This window comes from Erinaceus europaeus, chromosome 22 (assembly GCF_950295315.1).
Source record: "Erinaceus europaeus chromosome 22, mEriEur2.1, whole genome shotgun sequence".
NCBI classification, from domain to species: Eukaryota; Metazoa; Chordata; class Mammalia; order Eulipotyphla; family Erinaceidae; genus Erinaceus; species Erinaceus europaeus.
Genome location: NC_080183.1, coordinates 5,338,452 through 5,355,977, shown reverse-complemented (window position 1 = coordinate 5,355,977; position 17,526 = coordinate 5,338,452). Strand labels below are relative to the sequence as shown.

General features: G+C 51.5%; 1 protein-coding gene across 6 annotated transcripts in view; it reads right to left on the bottom strand.

The window, feature by feature from the left end:
* Positions 1 to 17,526, bottom strand: part of TRAF3 (TNF receptor associated factor 3) — a 79,560-nt gene that overhangs the window by 11,018 nt on the left and 51,016 nt on the right. For all 6 annotated transcript variants that reach the window (XR_009547238.1, XR_009547237.1, XM_060181153.1 and 3 more), the window contains 6 exons: positions 13,782 to 13,886; positions 12,882 to 13,049; positions 10,069 to 10,149; positions 7,238 to 7,312; positions 5,786 to 5,878; positions 722 to 862 (listed from right to left, as the gene is read on the bottom strand). Coding sequence is in view for 4 of the 6 variants with exons in the window: in XM_060181153.1 (XP_060037136.1) it covers positions 722 to 862; positions 5,786 to 5,878; positions 7,238 to 7,312; positions 10,069 to 10,149; positions 12,882 to 13,049; positions 13,782 to 13,886 (663 nt within the window). In the remaining 2 variants the exon portion in view is untranslated. The remainder of the gene's footprint in view (positions 1 to 721; positions 863 to 5,785; positions 5,879 to 7,237; positions 7,313 to 10,068; positions 10,150 to 12,881; positions 13,050 to 13,781; positions 13,887 to 17,526) is intronic.

Here is a 17,526-nt window from a genome sequence, read left to right as displayed (position 1 = left end):
CTTCTCTATCTCTCTCTCTATCTTACTCTCTCCCTCTCCATTCTCAACTTTTCGCTGTCCTATCAAATAAAATAGAATGAAAGGAAGGAAAAAAGAAATAAAAAATGAAGGAAGGAAGGAAGGAAGGAAGGAAGGAAGGAAGGAAGAAAGAAAGAAAGAAAGAAAGAAAGAAAGAAAGAAAGGGAAAAAATGTCCACTGGGAGTGGTGAATTCATAGTGCTTGCACCAAACACCAGCAATAACACTGGTGATAATTTTTTAAAAGTTTGTTATTTTTAGGAAAGAGGGAGAAAGACTGTGTGGCTCTTTCTTCAGCTCAGCCTCTTTTTGTCATAATTTTAAAAATGAAAGAGCCCTCCAAAAGCAGTGGTACTGTGCAGGGGTGAAACCTCAGTGCCCAAAAGGAGAGACCGGAGTACCGCCAAATTCTAATGGTGATGCCAGGGATGGAGCCCAGGGCCTCTGGGACCACAGGCATGCAAGTCCTAAGTCTTACCAAGCCACAGTGAATCAGAGGCAGAGGGGCGACCATGGGAATACCTCCCTCAGCCTCCCCCAGGGGGAGAGAAGCATGTAGCCCTGTCTGGCCAAGGCCAGGGCCTGTGCACCACACCTCCCTGAGGAAGTTTGCAGGAACACACAGAAGCAGCCAGGCCACCCCCACCAACCCCCTGCCACAGCTCTGCCCCACTGGCCCCAGCCAGAGGCTTCAGCCGCTCACCTGCAAGTGAAGTATTTTGGATTCATTATTTCGAAGCATTTCCTTTTGCCTCTCGATTTCAATTTCGAAGCTGCATATCTGGTTGTGTAAACTCTGGATGCTCTTGTTTTTTTCTACACTCTCATTCTGCAGCAAGGAAACCTGAAAGAGAGATTCTTCAGTGAAGCAGAGGGTGGTCTTGATAATTGATCAACACTTACTAATGGTAATAATGAAAAGTTTCACCATGCATTCGCCCTTCAGCTCAGGGGAGGAGTTTTGAGGTGAAGAAAGCCTTTCACATAGGAGAATGAAGCCTGGTGATTTTTTAAATTAAATTAAATTTAATTTAATTTAATTCAATTTTATGTTTTACCAGAGCACTGCTCAGCTCCGGCTTATGGTGGTGCAGGGGACTGAACCTGGGACTTTGGAGCCTCAGGCATGAGAGTCTCTTTGCAGAACCATTATGCTATCTACTTCTGCCTAAGCGTGGTGATTTTATGGGGAATTTTTTTAAAACTTTTTTTTTAATATATTTTATTTATTTATATTCTCTTTTGTTGCCCTTGTTTTTTATTGTTGTAGTTGTTGTTGATGTCGTCGTTGTTGGATAGGACAGAGAGAAATGGAGAGAGGAGGGGAAGACAGAGAAGGGGGAGAGAAAGACAGACACCTGCAGACCTGCTTCACTGCCTGTGAAGCTACTCCCCTGCAGGTGGGGAGCCGGGGGCTCGAACCAGGACCTTTATGCTGGTCCTGCGCTTTGTGCCACGTGCGCTTAACCTGCTGCACTACCACCTGACTCCCTTTTAGGGGGAATTTTAGAAACCGAGTTTCTCAGCAGTTTCCCTGTGACTAAATACAATGAGGCAAAGCGTAGATGCAATTTCAGAGGAAACTTATGCTTCTTCAATGTGTGCTGAGAACAAATAAATCTCTCACCAGAGTGGCTTTACCCCCGGACCAGGAAACAGTACAAAACAAATTCTGTGGGTCAGAGAGCTGGTTCTGAATCCCCATTCTGCAGGGGTTCAGTAACTGCATTTGTACCGCGCATGCACACACGGAAAACACGACTCACAAGCTCCCATGTGCCTGCTCCCGCTCCCGCACAGTGGCTTCCATTCTAGGTGGTGTCACTTTAAACTACACTCTCTGCAGCCCACCAAACACTGCTCCATTGGGAGTCGGGTGGTAGTGCAGCGGGTTAAGCGCACGTGGTGCGAAGCACAAGGACCAATGTAAGGATCCTGGTTCGAGCCCCCGGCTCCCCACCTGCAGGGGAGTCACTTCAGAAGCAGTGAAGCAGATCTGCAGGTGTCTGTCTTTCTCTCCCCATCTCTGTCTTCTCCTCCTCTCTCCATATCTCTCTGTCCTATCCAATAATGACGACAGCAATAACAACAATAATAAACAACAAGGGCAGCAAAAGGGGAAAAAATAGCCTCCAGGAGCAGTGGATTCATAGTGTAGACACCAAGCCCCAGCAATAACCCTAGAGGCAAAGAGAGAGAGAGAGAGAGAGGGGAGGGGAGAGGGAGAGGGAGAGGGAGAGAGAGAGATTGGGGGGAGAGAGAAAGATAGACACCTGCAGACCTGTTTTACCACTTGTAAAGTGATCCCCCAGCAGGTGGGGAGCTGGGGCTCAAACTGGGATCCTTGTGTGGGTCCTTGCACTTCAGACCATGTGCACTTACCCTGGTGTGCCACCGCCTGGCCCCCCTAACAGGTGATTCTCTAGAGGGACAGCATCTCTGTCACTGAGTGTGTCCCCAGGAAGGGACTAGCTGTAGCAGGTGATTTATTTTATTTTATTTTATTTTATTTTTTTGCCTCCGGGTTATCGCTGGGGCTTGGTGAAGCAGGTCTATCTTCCTCTCTCCATCTCTATCTCTCCTCCCTGTTCAATTTCTCTTTGTCCTATTGAATGAAAAGTGGGGGGAGGGCCATCAGAAGTGGCACCGAGGCCCATTGATGGGAGGCAAAAAAAGGAAGGAAGGAAGGAAGGAAGGAAGGAAGGAAGGAAGGAAGGGAGGGAGGGAGGGAGGGAGGGGAAGGCACTCGTGCCCACAGCACTCAATCTGCTGTGCTACCATCCGCCCCCCTCCCTCTCTCTCTCCCCTCCTCTCTCAGTTTCTCTCTGTCCTGTCCTATAAACTGGAAAAAATAGCCTCCAGGAGCAGTGGATTCATAGTGTAGACACCAAGCCCCAGCAATAACCCTAGAGGCAAAGAGAGAGAGAGAGAGAGAGGGGAGGGGAGAGGGAGAGGGAGAGGGAGAGAGAGAGATTGGGGGGAGAGAGAAAGATAGACACCTGCAGACCTGTTTTACCACTTGTAAAGTGATCCCCCAGCAGGTGGGGAGCTGGGGCTCAAACTGGGATCCTTGTGTGGGTCCTTGCACTTCAGACCATGTGCACTTACCCTGGTGTGCCACCGCCTGGCCCCCCTAACAGGTGATTCTCTAGAGGGACAGCATCTCTGTCACTGAGTGTGTCCCCAGGAAGGGACTAGCTGTAGCAGGTGATTTATTTTATTTTATTTTATTTTATTTTTTTGCCTCCGGGTTATCGCTGGGGCTTGGTGAAGCAGGTCTATCTTCCTCTCTCCATCTCTATCTCTCCTCCCTGTTCAATTTCTCTTTGTCCTATTGAATGAAAAGTGGGGGGAGGGCCATCAGAAGTGGCACCGAGGCCCATTGATGGGAGGCAAAAAAAGGAAGGAAGGAAGGAAGGAAGGAAGGAAGGAAGGAAGGAAGGGAGGGAGGGAGGGAGGGAGGGGAAGGCACTCGTGCCCACAGCACTCAATCTGCTGTGCTACCATCCGCCCCCCTCCCTCTCTCTCTCCCCTCCTCTCTCAGTTTCTCTCTGTCCTGTCCTATAAACTGGAAAAAATGGCCGCCAGGAGCAGTGGATTCATAGTGCCAGCACCGAGCCCCAGCGAGAACCCTGAAGGCAAAAATCAAATCAAATCAATCACCTGCTACAGGCAGGTGTCCTTTCCCAGGCAGCTACGGCCACCTCATTCCAGAACAAACATGGACTCACTCAGGAATGGAGACTCCGCAACAGGGCGTGGACACAGTGAAACCATTGTCTGACGGTTTTTCATTCAATTTTTTTTTTTTTTTTTTTTTTTTTTTACTGCCACCAGGGTTGTCTCTGGGGCTCAGTGCATCCACAACAAATCCACTGCTCCTGGTAGCCACTATTTTTCCTTTCTTTTTGATAGAGACAGAGAGCCAAATTGGGGGGTGGGGGGAGACAGGGAGAGAGAAGAAAACCGCCCACAGAACTGCCTCACCACTGGTGAAGGTTCCCCTGCAGAGAGGCTAATGTGTGTGCCCTACCAGGTGTGCTGCCAGCTGGCTCCTTTCCTAGGGTTGCATTCATTGCAGACAGACTCACCATCCTCAAAATGACATCTCAGCACTGGGGGAACGGCCTAGCAGTAGGGCACATGCTTTCCATGTGTCAAGTTCTGGGTTCAAGCCCCAGAACCACATGGGAGCACCATGGAGTACACCAAGGGAGCAGCACTGTGGTCCCTCTCTCCCCGCCCCAATCTCTCTCTCTCTCTCTCTCTTTTCCTGCCTCCAGGGTTCTCGCTGGGGCTCGATGCCTGCGCTATGAACCCACTGCTCCTGGTGGCCATTTTTTCCATTTTCTTGGACAGGACAGAGAGAAACTGAGAGAGGTGGGGGAGACAGAGAGGGAGAGAGAAAGACAGACCCCTGCAGACCTGCTTCACCGTTTGTGAGGTGACCACCCTGCAGGTGGGGAGCTGGGGCTTGAACCAGGATCCCTGCGCGTGTCCTTGTGCTTCATACTATGTGCACTTAACCCGGTCCGCCACTGCCAGACCCCAATCTCTAAAGCATGTATGTAGGATAAAATAAAATGTATATATAATAAAAATTTGGCCAGGGAGGTGGCTTAGTGGCATGGCACATGTGTAAGGCCCTGGGGTTCATTCCCAGGCTCCAAATGAATAAGAAAAAGAACACAACAAAATGAAAGAAAAAATATCTCTTCTTGGGCAAGGGAGATAGCTCAGCCTGTTAGAGTACCAACATGCAGTCCTGAGGCTCCAGAGGCTGCAGGGTGAATCCCAGAGCCACTCTAATCTCTCATGTTTGCTCATAATAATGAATAAATAGGGCCAGGTGGTGGTGCACCAGGTTGTGCGCACACATCACAGCTCACAAGGACTCAGGTTCAAGCCCCTGGTCCCCACCTGCAGGGCAAAAGCTTCACGAGTGGTAAAGCAGGGCTGCAGGTCTCTCTCTTTTTTTACTTCTTTCTTTTTTTTTTTTCTTGCCCTTGTTGTTTTTCATTGTTGTAGTTATTATTATGGTTGTTATTGGTGTCGTCATTGTTGGAGAGGATAGAGAGAAATGGAGAGAGGAAGGGAAGACAGAGAGGGGGAGAGAAAGACAGATGCCTGCAGACCTGCTTCACCGCCTGTGAAGCGACTCCCCTGCAGGTGGGGAGCCGGGGGCTCCAACCAGGATCCTTATGCTGGTCCTTGCGCTTTGCGCCACTGCGCTTAACCCGCTGCACTACCGCCCGACTCCCTCTCTCTGTCTCTCTCTATCACCTCTTCTCTCTCAATTTCTGGCTGTCTCTATCTAATAAATACATAAAGAATAATTTTTAAAAATGAATAACTGATCTTTAAATATATATATTTTAATTTATATTTAGTGACTAGGGACAGAGAGAAGTCAATAGGGAAAGAGGAGCAGAGAGAAGAGAGACACCTGGAGCACTGCTTCACTCTCATGGCTTCTGCTAGGTGGAGACCATCAGCTTGCACGCAGGTCCTCGTGCATGGCAGCATGTGTGCTCTACCAGCTGTGCCGCCACCCGGCCCTCAACTTTTCTGCTTGTTTGCTGTTTGTTGACTAGAGCACCACTCAGCTCTGGCTTACGGTGTTGTGGGGGATTGAAGCTGGGACCTCAGAGCTCAGGCATGAGAGTCATTTTGTAGAGCCATTCTGCTGTCTCCCACCCTTAAATCTCTGAAGGCAGGTTTCTCCCTCAGGCTGTCCGAGGACCCGGATGCTCCCAGCCACGCGTACCTTCTTCTCCAGAGAGCTGCTCCACTCCTTGAGCAGGTTGACATGCTGCACGGCAGAGCTGGCCTCATGGGCCTTGATCTGCTGGTTTGTCCCCTGTGAGAACAAAGATGCCACACATGAAGCCCAGGTCTCTCATCACAGAGAACAGAAATGCTTACAGGGGACTCTAAACCCAACACTGACACGGAGAGGGACTTATTCTAAAAGGGCCCAGGGAACCCCAGGCCTCACAGCAGAACTCGGGCAAGACTGAACCCCCTCACCCTTCTGATCAAGGTCTCAAGCTTGTAACTACAGAAGTCACATTTCAGACACCTTGCGTTTATAGAAATTCAGATGGAAAGCACTTAGAGACATTATAGCTGGACGCTGCTATGATATTCCAGTGGACATGGACTCAAAGAGGATTCCGATGATTCAGGGAAGGCTCAAATAGCACAATACACTGCCCAGCAACTATGTTATTCCTCACTACTCAAAGTGTATTTAGAAAGTTACATACAGAACATAAACAGTCTACAGAGTACATAAGATGCAGACCATCTGAGAATCAGAAATGGGCACAAATAGTTCGGGAAAGAACTGGTTTGGAAAGAGTTTGTTTTCATATTAAGACAATTCAGAAGCCACTAGAGCATTTAATGATCTCCAAAACATATACTCTGTATATAGAATATTCATATATATATATGTCAATATAAGTGCTTCCATATATAAACATATATATACATATATACGTACACAGAATGAGTGGGAATACAGAGGACAAAACAGGGCCAGGCTCAGCCTCGGGGACTGAAGCACAGGGCGCACCACAGCCGCTCTTACTGCCAGGCATTTGACCCAGCTTCGGTTTCTCATGGGACTCGATCACTGCCTATGAGGCCTTCTTCTCACCTAGAAAAACACTGAGCTGCCAACACCTCTCTGCTCACTTCCCAGCAGCGGATCCATGAGACACAAAAATTAACGTAAAAAGCCTGTAGCATCCCCATGCCTCTGGTTGCTTCAAGATGACGACACATTTCAGCGAAGCCTCAGCTGGAATTCATCTCAGACTTGCCAAGGACGCCAGCGGAGCAGGCGCTGGCTCCGCCCACAGCGGGGTGGCACGTGCCTGAGAGGTGTGCATATGCGCTGCGGGCGCCTCAGCTGGTACACACACTGTGGGCCCGAGCCCAGCCTGATGGTCATTTCTACTCAACTCGCAGACATTGGTCCTGGCTCGCTCTCTGCCCGCCGCCCACCCCCCCAGCTGCCTAAGCTCCAGTTCTCCTGCTGGGCCCAGCCAGCTCCCTGAGTGTCGAACCCCCCAGAACCACGGCTCCACGTGGCGAGTGGGGTTTGAGACAAAGGCTCAGAGTCCGGAGCTGGCATGGAAAATGTGCAAATGGTAACTTTCTCTCCTGGCGGAACGCCAGTGACCCAAAAGGATAAATGTCGGATACTGACCTGAAAAATGCAGCCATAGCGCTTAAAACTACAGGTGCTGGGGGCATTGACACACTCTGACAAGTGTGCACTCAACTGCAACGGGAAAGAGACGTGAGTTGTGGCACAAACGTTTGCATGAACATGTTCAAACAAATTCAGGGTGTGGGCACGTGCTCTCAGACGGGCACTTGTGGACGTCACAAGGTCCCCACTCTCGGCAGTGCGAGCACACACACGCACACACTTGCGCGTGCGCACACACACACACACATACGTGCACATACACACACATACACGTGTGCGTGCCAATACACAGAAATACATTCACCACAACATTTCACACTCGCACTTTCTCTAGAACAAGTTCAAAATGGGACATGCTGTCTGCAGTGTCAGGATTTTTAAAAGGAGAAAAGAAAAACATAAACTGAAATGCACATTTAGGGACTATAAACAAAAATCGCATGAAACACAAAAATAGAAAGCACTCAGGATGCAGCTGGGCCACAGAGACCTAACGTGCAGGAACGAGTCCACAGGCAGAGGCTCGGCTCGGCCCGGAGGGGCACCTCTCCCTCCCTGGGGGTGGGGGCGGGGGACAAGGCCACAGGTTGCCGAAGCTTTACCCAGACTGCTCAGGCCATGACCCCGCGCAGTGACACCTGACCGCTGGGACAGACTGCCACTCACCCCGCGAGAAAAAGTCTCTGTCTTGCTTGAACGCCGTCAAACCATCAACCCAAACCCACCTAGGGATGCCCCGGAAGAGAAGGGGGGCTGGGAAACCTGGCACCATTCAAGGGCAGGAAACTGGAGGGACAGGACTCTGGAGAAGATAGTGGAGCCTGGACTGGGGGCACCTTACCCAGAGCTACTTCCTGTGGCCTCCCACTCCCCAGGGGACAGTGGATGGCAGGATGGTCCCTATCTGCTTCAGCAGCTACAGAAAGGGGCTGACTTGTGGGGGTCCCTTGGGACCTGGGACCGCTGGCTGGGGCAGAGCACGGTGGCCAGCACAATTGCTCAGTGCTCCTCTGATGGGAACAGAGGAGTGCTGACTGCTGGAACAGGCCAGGGGACAGCAGAGACACAGCACAGACTGCATGCAGACAGCCATCATTAAGGAACTTTAAGAGGGGCTGAAGAGACAGCTCGCTGGGCAGGATGCCTGTCTTGCCGTGTGGGCAGCTCTGGTGCTGCGGTGTTTCTCCTTCTTCCCTCTCCATCTCGCCCTCTCTGTCTCCATCTGAATGAAAAACGTGGCAGAGGAGCAGTGCAATCACACTGTTTGAGGCCCTAGCTGTGAGGGGAAAAGATTAAGGGGCTGGGAGACAGCTTGCCCAGTAGCGTGCGTGCCTTCCATGCTTGGGGCCCAGGGTTTGAGCCCCAGCACCGCACGGGAGTACTCTGGATGCAACCAGAGGAATTCCATGGGTGGCGGAGCCGTGTTATGGTCTCCTCTCTTTCTCTATCTCTTTCAAAGAAATAAAGAATGAAAAATGGGGCCAGAGAAGTAACAGAGGTGTTGTATATCCACAAGGCCTGGCTTCATTTCTCGGCCCTGCGTGAAGACATTTCTTTGTCATAGTCTCAGTGTGTCAGTGTGGCTGTGACTCTGCCCAGAGCACACTGCAGATGTTAAATGTCAGTTTGCTCTCACATTCAGTGCATTACTGTAAGCTGAGGGAGGTCACTTTCACAAGTGGGCGAATTAGCATCACTCTCAGAGCTCTCCTGGAGTTCCAGGAGCTCTCAAACAGAAGCAGGAATAATCCAGAGGCCAATGGCACCTTTTTTCCAGAAACCCAAGTTTTATGTAAGCTTGAAGATCATTTAAAAAAAATAACTTAAATGGGCTGATTGATGGCGCACCTGGTAGGGTGCACACATTATTATGCGTGACGACCTGGGCTCACGTCCCAGCCCCTGCCTGCAGAGGGGAAGCTTCTCAAGTGGTGAAGCCATGTTGCAGGCGTAAAATAGTAACAACAACTTAAGAAACAAAGCGAGGTCAGCTTTTGGTGGTAGTCCCAGCAGCCAGAGGGAGAATCAGGTGGGTGTCGGAACCCTGGAGAGCATCTCCTCAACAGAGACTCTCCACACAGTTCCAGGAACTTTCCAGGCATGAGAAATGGACATGTGCCTTCCCGGTCGCTCCTGGCAGCATGTTTAGGCCTGGAGAAGTCTGTCACCAGGTGAGACTGTCCCCCAACAGACCCCATATGTGGGAGAGCACACTCTGGAACACCTCCCCCAAGGCTGTGTTCTGGCCCTCAGCTGACACAAATCCTCCTGCTCAGGTGGGGATGGAGAAATTGGCGACCTCACCTCAGTGCCCAGGACATGAGCGAGGGGGGAGGGGTGGGCTGGCAGGGTCCACCATGCAGACCAGCAGGCATCTCATTGGCTACCAGTGTGGTGACAGGGACTGTGGGGCAAGATGGGGGAGGACCTGTCCTGCTGAAGGTGGCCCTGCACTGTGGTGCCTGTCCTGTGCCCACCTCCTCCGCTGCCAGGACCCCGGTAACATGGCCAAGTGGCCCTAGAGTATCTCTAGGGTATTTTCTTGAACTCAGACAGTAATTCCTATTCTACACATTTAAAAGAAACTTAAAAAAAAAAACCTTACATGTTATGAAGGCCTCCTCCCATTTTCTCAGTTTCTAACAGCACACCACTCTGAACTGGCCACTGCAGCTCTTAGCTGCTTGTTTTCAGGTTTTCTGCTTGTTCACAAACCCAACATGAGGTTTCTCATTGCTTTTTCTCTCCCTAAGTGTGGAAATCTCAGAGCTGGGTCGCTGCAAGGGCGTCTGCCAGGCCACGCTGCCCATCCCTTGCCCCCATACCTCGCTCCTCAGGAGGGTCTGGACGCTGCACTTGTGAGGGCAGGACACCACCACGCAGGGACACTCGGTGTCTTCGTGTTTCTGAGGAGACAGAGAGCTTGCTGTCAACTTGGGGACACAGCCCATCCTTCACTCTATCCACGTCCCTCGCGCCATGTGGCCCCATGGCCTGTGGCGGGAGCCATCAGGCGGGCTAGCTTGTCCACACAACTGTGGCCCTCTCCTGCACAGCCCCACACTCTTGGAGAACCCATAAAACCCCACAACTGCATCCAGCGTTCCTACTTCCTTTACTTAGAAACAACAGCAGGGGGTCGGGTGGTAGCACAGCGGGTTAAGCACAGGTGGCGCAAAGCGCAAGGACCGGCGTAAGGATCCTGGTTCGAGCCCCCGGCTCCCCACCTGCAGGGGAGTCGCTTCACAGGCGGTGAAGCAGGTCTGCAGGTGTCTATCTTTCTCTCCCCCTCTCTGTCTTCCCCTCCTCTCTCTATTTCTCTCTGTCCTATACAAAGATGACATCAGTAACAACAACAATAATAACTACAACAATAAAACAACAAGGGCAACGAAAGGGAATAAATAAATATTTAAAAAAAAAGAACTGGGGGTCTGGCGGTGGTGCAGCGGGTTAAGCGCATGTGGCGCAAAGCGCAGGGACCGGCGTAAGGATCCCAATTCGAGCCCCCGGCTCCCCACCTGCAGGAGAGTTGCTTCACAGATGGTGAAGCAGGTCTGCAGGTGTCTGTCTTTCTCTCCCCCTCTCTGTCTTCCCCTTCTCTCTCCATTTCTCTCTCTCCTATCCAACAATGAACAACATCAACAATGGCAATAATAATAACCACGACGAGGCTACAACAACAAGGGCAACAAAAAGGGGGAAAATAGCCTCCAGGAGCTGTGGATTCATGGTGTATGCACCGAGCCCAGCAATAACCCTGGAGGGAAAAAAAAAAAAAAAAAAAGAACCAATGGCCAGAGGCTCGGGGACCCAGGGGTGCTCACACCCTCGCTGTGCTGTTATTAACGTGTCCCGTGGTGCTGGGGCGGTGGATGGGCAATCGCAGTGCTCCTGAGCCAGCTTCTAATCCCATTAGCAGTCTTTGATTTCAGACAGATAGATAGAGGGGCCGGGGACACCACAGCCTGCCCCAGCACCCGCCGGCGTCTCACGGTGCATCATGGTGCTTCCTGCTGGAGCTGCGGCTCCCGCCCAGCTGGTGAGGCCTGCACTCTGCCAGGTGAGCTATCTCCCAGCTCTCTTGCTGTTGTTTTAGACTAGATCGCTCACCTTGTCACAGCCTCACCTGTGCTGCACAAGCTCTACTTCTCTTCCTCAGAGGAGAATGAGCTTGCGGACCCCATTCTCCCGGTAAGTGTGGCCGACGGGTTAAGGGGCCACACGGAAGGGACTCGAGAAGGGCTGGCGTGCTGCTCCCTCACAGGATCTAACTGCTGGAGGGAAGGTTACCGTGGCCATTTGCCAAAGGAGGGGGTACCATTTCTTCATGGTGCCCTGTAGCTGGAAACGGCTCCCGAGTCACGCAGGGAGGGACTTCCCAGAGATCACAGGCATGGCGGGCTGCCCGTAGGGCCGGAGGGCAGAGTGCACCTCTTCCCACGGCTGGCAGCAGTGCTTCCAGATCTCTCCCAGCAGACGGCCCTCTCAGCCTCCTCCGCCAGTGCAGCGGCCAGCCCCCATCCTGGGGGTGACGGCCCCACCTGTGCCCGGGGTGTTCATGTGGGCTGGCTGCTATGCTGACTCAGGCCTCTCACTAGCTCCAGGCCACCCTGAACTCAAACCTGCAACCCAGACGCCCACACCTCCACCCCTCAGTGCTGTTCCAGCTGCCCCAGTATGGCCAGTCCTGGACCCTATTCCTGAGCTGCCACGAACCTCACTGGCTTTCCTTCTGAAACCTGCTCCTCCTTCCCTGCCCTGCCCTCCAGTCTAGGCCAACAACACGCCTGACTCACCTGCCCGCTTCCCCGACGTCCACCTGTGTCTGCTGTCACGCCAGTCACATGAGGGGCCAGGCAAGCAGCTGATGAGCCCACCCCTGCTCACAGCTGCCCCCCAGCTCCTGAAACCACCTGCAGCAGTACTACAGCCCCTGGTACAGTCTGTGTGTGGGCCCTTGGCCTGGAGCCCTGACTGGTCCTGGGCCCTTGCCCTCTCATCTAAGCTACTTCTCCTACAAGACCAGTAAACCCCCTACCTCCTGCCCCCTACTTATAGGCTGTGGGTCATGCGCTTCCACTTGAAGGTGAGCACCTCCACTCAACAGCGCCCCCACACAGCAGGACCGGTAAGCGCTGCCCAGCAGGCGGACAGATGGTGGGTACAGCACTGACTGTTGGAATGTCTGGCCTCTGCCTTGAAAAGCTCTCTCCAGCTCACACACACATGTGGCCCTGTTCTAATAGGCCCCTCTACTGCATAGGACCAGGCCAAAGTGAAGGATTCTCCTGGCCTGTCAGGACTCAACGCCCAGGACCAGGCACTCTGCAGAAGCAGCACCTGCCACAGAGCTGGGACAGGACGCAGAGGCTCAGCGAGACTCAGCCCACTCCCCGGAGGCTCGCAAAATGCTGCTTTTAAGAGATGATCAGTCTCATTTTGCTGGTACCCCAGATGACAGTCACTCAAGGCGGCGTTCACCCACACGCAAATCAACACCTGCCAAACAAGGTCCCTGAGAAGCCGAGGCCGAAGTGGCCGTTGGCGCCTCTGGCTCCTCTTTGTGCCCACTAGAATGGCCGTGTGGAAAGCCGCACTGTGGGCAGGCCCCACGTGACCCCGCGGAGGGCCGCACCTGCAGCTTGATCATGGGGACCTGGCTCTTGCAGTGGCTGCACGTGGCCTCCCGGTACTTGCAGGCCTTCTCCACATGGTCCCGCAGGTCCTTCCTCAGCACCTTCTCTTTGCAGTCGGCACGTGCGCACGCGAGCTCCTCAAACTGGCAGTTGCTCCTTAAGTGCACCTGGAAGGCAGAGCGTTCGCAGCTCATCATCGGGAAACAGTCAGCGGAAGCCTGATCCTGCGGCTGGCTGTGCAGCTCAACGCCGCCGGCAGAGTGGTGTCAGGGGGATGGTGACAGGCACCCAGAGACCCTGCGCTCTGCCGGCTTCGTGACTGCTCAAACCACAGAGCTTTTAAAGAATCGAGCTAACTCTTCTTCTTGGGTAGATAAATGCTTGTCTGCTAGGGACTTTGTTTTATTCCAACATCTTTATGAGCTGAAGTATTATACTAATCAAAAAACACCAGAAGCTATGAGGATTTTCATAGTTAATAAGGACAGAGGAGGTTTTAGGGAACCATCCAAAATTCAGATTCAGTTCCAGACTTCTTTCCACTCTACATAGGATGGGGTGCTTGCAAACCATTTCACAGGTCTGCCAATGATGTCGTGAAAGTCACGTTTCATGTCTGAGTGACTCTGCCCGCCCCCTGAAGTCTGGTAGCTTGGGAAGAGTAACGGGCAAGAGGTCTCTACACTGCTGGGGGCTGCCTGCCTTCTTTCTCCTCCCCCCCCTCCCCCTTCCTTCACTCTCCTCGTGCTTTAGCCTCCCTCCCCCCAAGATTTACTCATTTATGAACTACAGCAAGAGAACCAGAGCATCACTCTGTCCGTGCAAAGTAAAACTCAGTTCCGCGCTTTACCACTGTGCAACCCCCTGGGCGGAGACTCCCCGCAGAAGCCTGCACTCACCAGCAGCTGTCCCAGCTCCAGCTGCTCCGCACAACCCCGGCTTTCATTCCTACAGTATATCTGAAGGGCCAGAATCTCCCTCTTGCAGCAGTTATCTTTAAATACCTGAAATGGAAAGACAGTCACCATAGAGGATTACTATTTTTTAAAAGAATTTATTTATTTATTTATTCATGAGAAAGATAGGAGGAGAGAAAGAATCAGCCATCACTCTGGTACATGTGCTGCCAGGGATCGAACTCAGGACCTCATGATTAAGAGTCTAATGCCTTAGCCATTGCGCCATCTCCCAGACCACGAGGATTAATATTTTTACTCTCCACATGCTGCTGCTGCTTGGGACAAGGCAAAACTACTTTAAAAAAGTCATGAGAGGGAGTCGGGCGGTAGCACAGTGGGTTATGCGCAGGTGGCGCAAAGCGCAAGGACCAGCGTAAGGATCCCTGTTCGAGCCCCCGGCTCCCCACCTGCAGGGGAGTCGCTTCACAGGTGGTGAAGCAGGTCTGTAGGTGTCTTATCTTTCTCTCCCCCTCTCTGTCTTCCCCTCCTCTCTCCATTTCTCTCTGTTCTATCCAACAACAACAACAATAACTATAACAATAAAAAAATGACAAGGGCAACAAAAGGGAATAAATCAATAAAAATATTTTTTAAAAAAAGTCATGAGAGCATCTCCTCTGTGGGACTCTGGAGGCATGAGGACTAGGAAGGAGTAGTGTCTCCAAGAGAATTAAAGTGGGAGAAGAACCTCATCGGACTTCTTAGTAGATGAGCCAAGCTCAGAGGCGCTGCATAGTTAGCCGCCACTCAAGAGCATGTGAAGTTCCAGTGGGATCTGCCACAGCCGGCTGGGCACAGCAGGACCAGGGCCACACTGCCAAGGCGGCGGCAGGGACACCCCCAAGGGCTGGGGTAGGGGTGTGGCCTTGGGAGGCTGCTTGCTAGAGAAGCCCCTCCCCTCCGCGGCTCCTGGCCCCTTCAGTCACTTGGAACTCACTTCCATTGTTAGACACATCGCAAAGACTGAGGGTAATCCAATAATGAAAATGTTTCCCCTTGCCTTCCTTTGATTTATTTTGCCCGTAGAAAACAAATATGTTTACTCCTTCTAACAACATGATGTACACAGTCTCGGTCCTCAGGCACCTCTAAGAAACACCCACGTTAACACTCCAACAGCGAAAAATAGACAGGGATCTTAATATGCCTGTTTCAACTCGGCAGGCAAAGAAATAGAATCAACGGCTGTTAGGAGTTAAAAATAAACCAAATTGGGAGTCAGACCAAACCCTTTAGGAATATGACCTTTAAAAGTTTTGATGCTGGGGACTGGGTGGTAGCGCCATGGGTTAAGCACAAGGACTGGCCTGAGGATCTCAGTTCGAGCCTCTGGCTCCCCACACGCAGGGAGGTCATGAAGCAGGTCTGCGGGCATCTTTCTCTCTCCTTCTCTGTCTTCCCTCCCCTCTCAATTTCTCTCTCTCCTATCCAACAATAATAACAATAACAAAGGCAACAAAAATGGAAAAATGGCCTCCAGGAGCAGTGGATGCATAGTGCCGGCACGGAGCCCCAGGGATAACTCTGGAGGCAAAAAAAAAAAAAAAATGATGCTTGTGTGACTCCACCGCTCTCAGGTGACTTCTCCCCTCCCAGTCTCAGATGGAAACAGACAGAAAGTGGAGAGATGGCACACTACTGCTCCGCTGTTCACGAAGCTTCCCCTGGTCTGTGCTCCCACATGTGGAGGAGGCTCAGCCCGAGGTCTTCACACAGCAGTCCAGTGAGCTAGCGCTCAATCTTTGGACATAAGTTTTTTTTTAATTAAAAAAAATATATTTATTCCCTTTTGTTGCCCTTGTTTCATTGTTGTAGTTATTATTGTTGTTATTGATGTCGTTGTTGTTGGATAGGACAGAGAGAAATGGAGAGAGGAGGGGAAGACAGAGGGGGAGAGAATGACAGACACTTGCAGACCTGCTTCACCACCTGTGAAGTGACTCCCTTGCAGGTAGGGAGCTGGGGGCTCGAACCGAGATCCTTAGCCGGTCCTTGCGCTTTGTGCCACATGAGCTTAACCTGTTGGGCTACCGCCCGACTCCCTGTTTATTTATTTCTTAATATATAACTTAAGATAAACAGATAATGTATAACTAAAATAAACAGATAATGTATTCTTCATCAGTATACAATAAGCTTCCTTTTGTATCATTGTTTCTTTTTTTAGGTTTTTAAAAATTTATTCCCTTTTGTTGCCCTTGTTGTGTTAGTGTTGTTATTGATGTTGTCATTGTTGGATAGGACAGAGAGAAATGGAGAGAGGAGGGGAAGACAGAGAGGAGGAAAGAAAGATAGACACCTGCAGACCTGCTTCACCATCTGTGAAGCGACTCCCCTGCAGGTGGGGAGCCGGGGGCTCGAACTGGGATCCTTACACTGGTCCTTGAGCTTTGCGCCACCTGTGCTTAACTCGCTGTGCTACCGCCTGACTCCTGTATCACTGTTTCTTAAGGCACTTGAATTAAAAATCGAAAAAAAAAAAAAAAAGGCGGGGGAGATAGCATAATGGTTATGCAAAGAGACTCTTATGCCTGAGGCTTCAAAGTCCCAGGCTCAATTACCCCCACACACACTGCCATAAGCCAGAGCTGAGCAGTGCTCTTGGTAACATGTACAATTAACCAGGTATGCCACTGCCCAGCCCCTGCTCTTATAAAAATAAAAATAAATTAATTAAATTAAACAAAGAAAACTTAAAAAAAAAGACTGAAAAGATGAGGAGCATAAACATGCAGAATTTTAGAGCTGGGACAGCAGGTGATTCACCTCATAAAGAAGCGGGGCTGTGGGGAGGAGCTAACTCCCTCCTCCTTCCCGCCAGGGGCTTCTTCTTTCTGACAGTCCCACCTGTGACTCCTCAGCAAAACTGGTCACTTTTCTCTGTCAGTGAATCTGAACCATGAAGTGGAGACACCCCCCCAAAAAAAAAAACCGCCTTCATCTGATAACCCCCCTCGCTCTGATCACAGCGCTCGGCTCTCCGTCAGCACTGGGCGGCCGAGCACAGTAATGGGAGAGTGGGCCTTTATTTCTCTCTCTCTCTCTTCCGCTGCAGCATGTGCAGCGATGGGGGTCAGGCCTCACGTGCAAGTCCTGCACTCCTTCCCTGGGCCAGTTCCCCAGCAGCTGTTTTTCTTAAAAAAAAAAAAAAAAAAAAAAAACTCTCCTTGCTACTAATCCAACCTCTAGCAACAAGTAAATGAAGAAGGAAAGGCCTGTAGATGGCAGGCGGCTGCCAGACTGGACTCCCTGTCTAAAGAGCATGTGGCAGGGGAGGCCCGGAGCCAGGCTCGCGTGGTTCCGTTCTCGGCCAACGTCTACGAAGCTCCTGGGCTCACTCAGCAGCACACAGAGCTGCATGTTCTCTCTCTCGGATGCTGTCAGGGCTCTGAGGTGCTTTCAGGGGGAGGCAGGCGTGGAAGAGCACAGAGCAGAATGAGGGGGTCAAGGAGGCAGAAAGCGCACATCCGTGGGAGATGCCCCACAGCTTCACAATACACACAAGAAGGGGTAACCACAGGAAGTTGGGGTGGGGCTAGAATGTCACACTTGTATAATGTCAGGGTGCTGGGGGCAGGGTATAGTCAGAGCCCAGGCCCACTTGGCCCAGATGAGGGGGCAGGTGGCTCAGGGGGCAGTGCTGGCAGACTCGGCTACCCCCCACACCCTCCCTGTCCCATCAGGT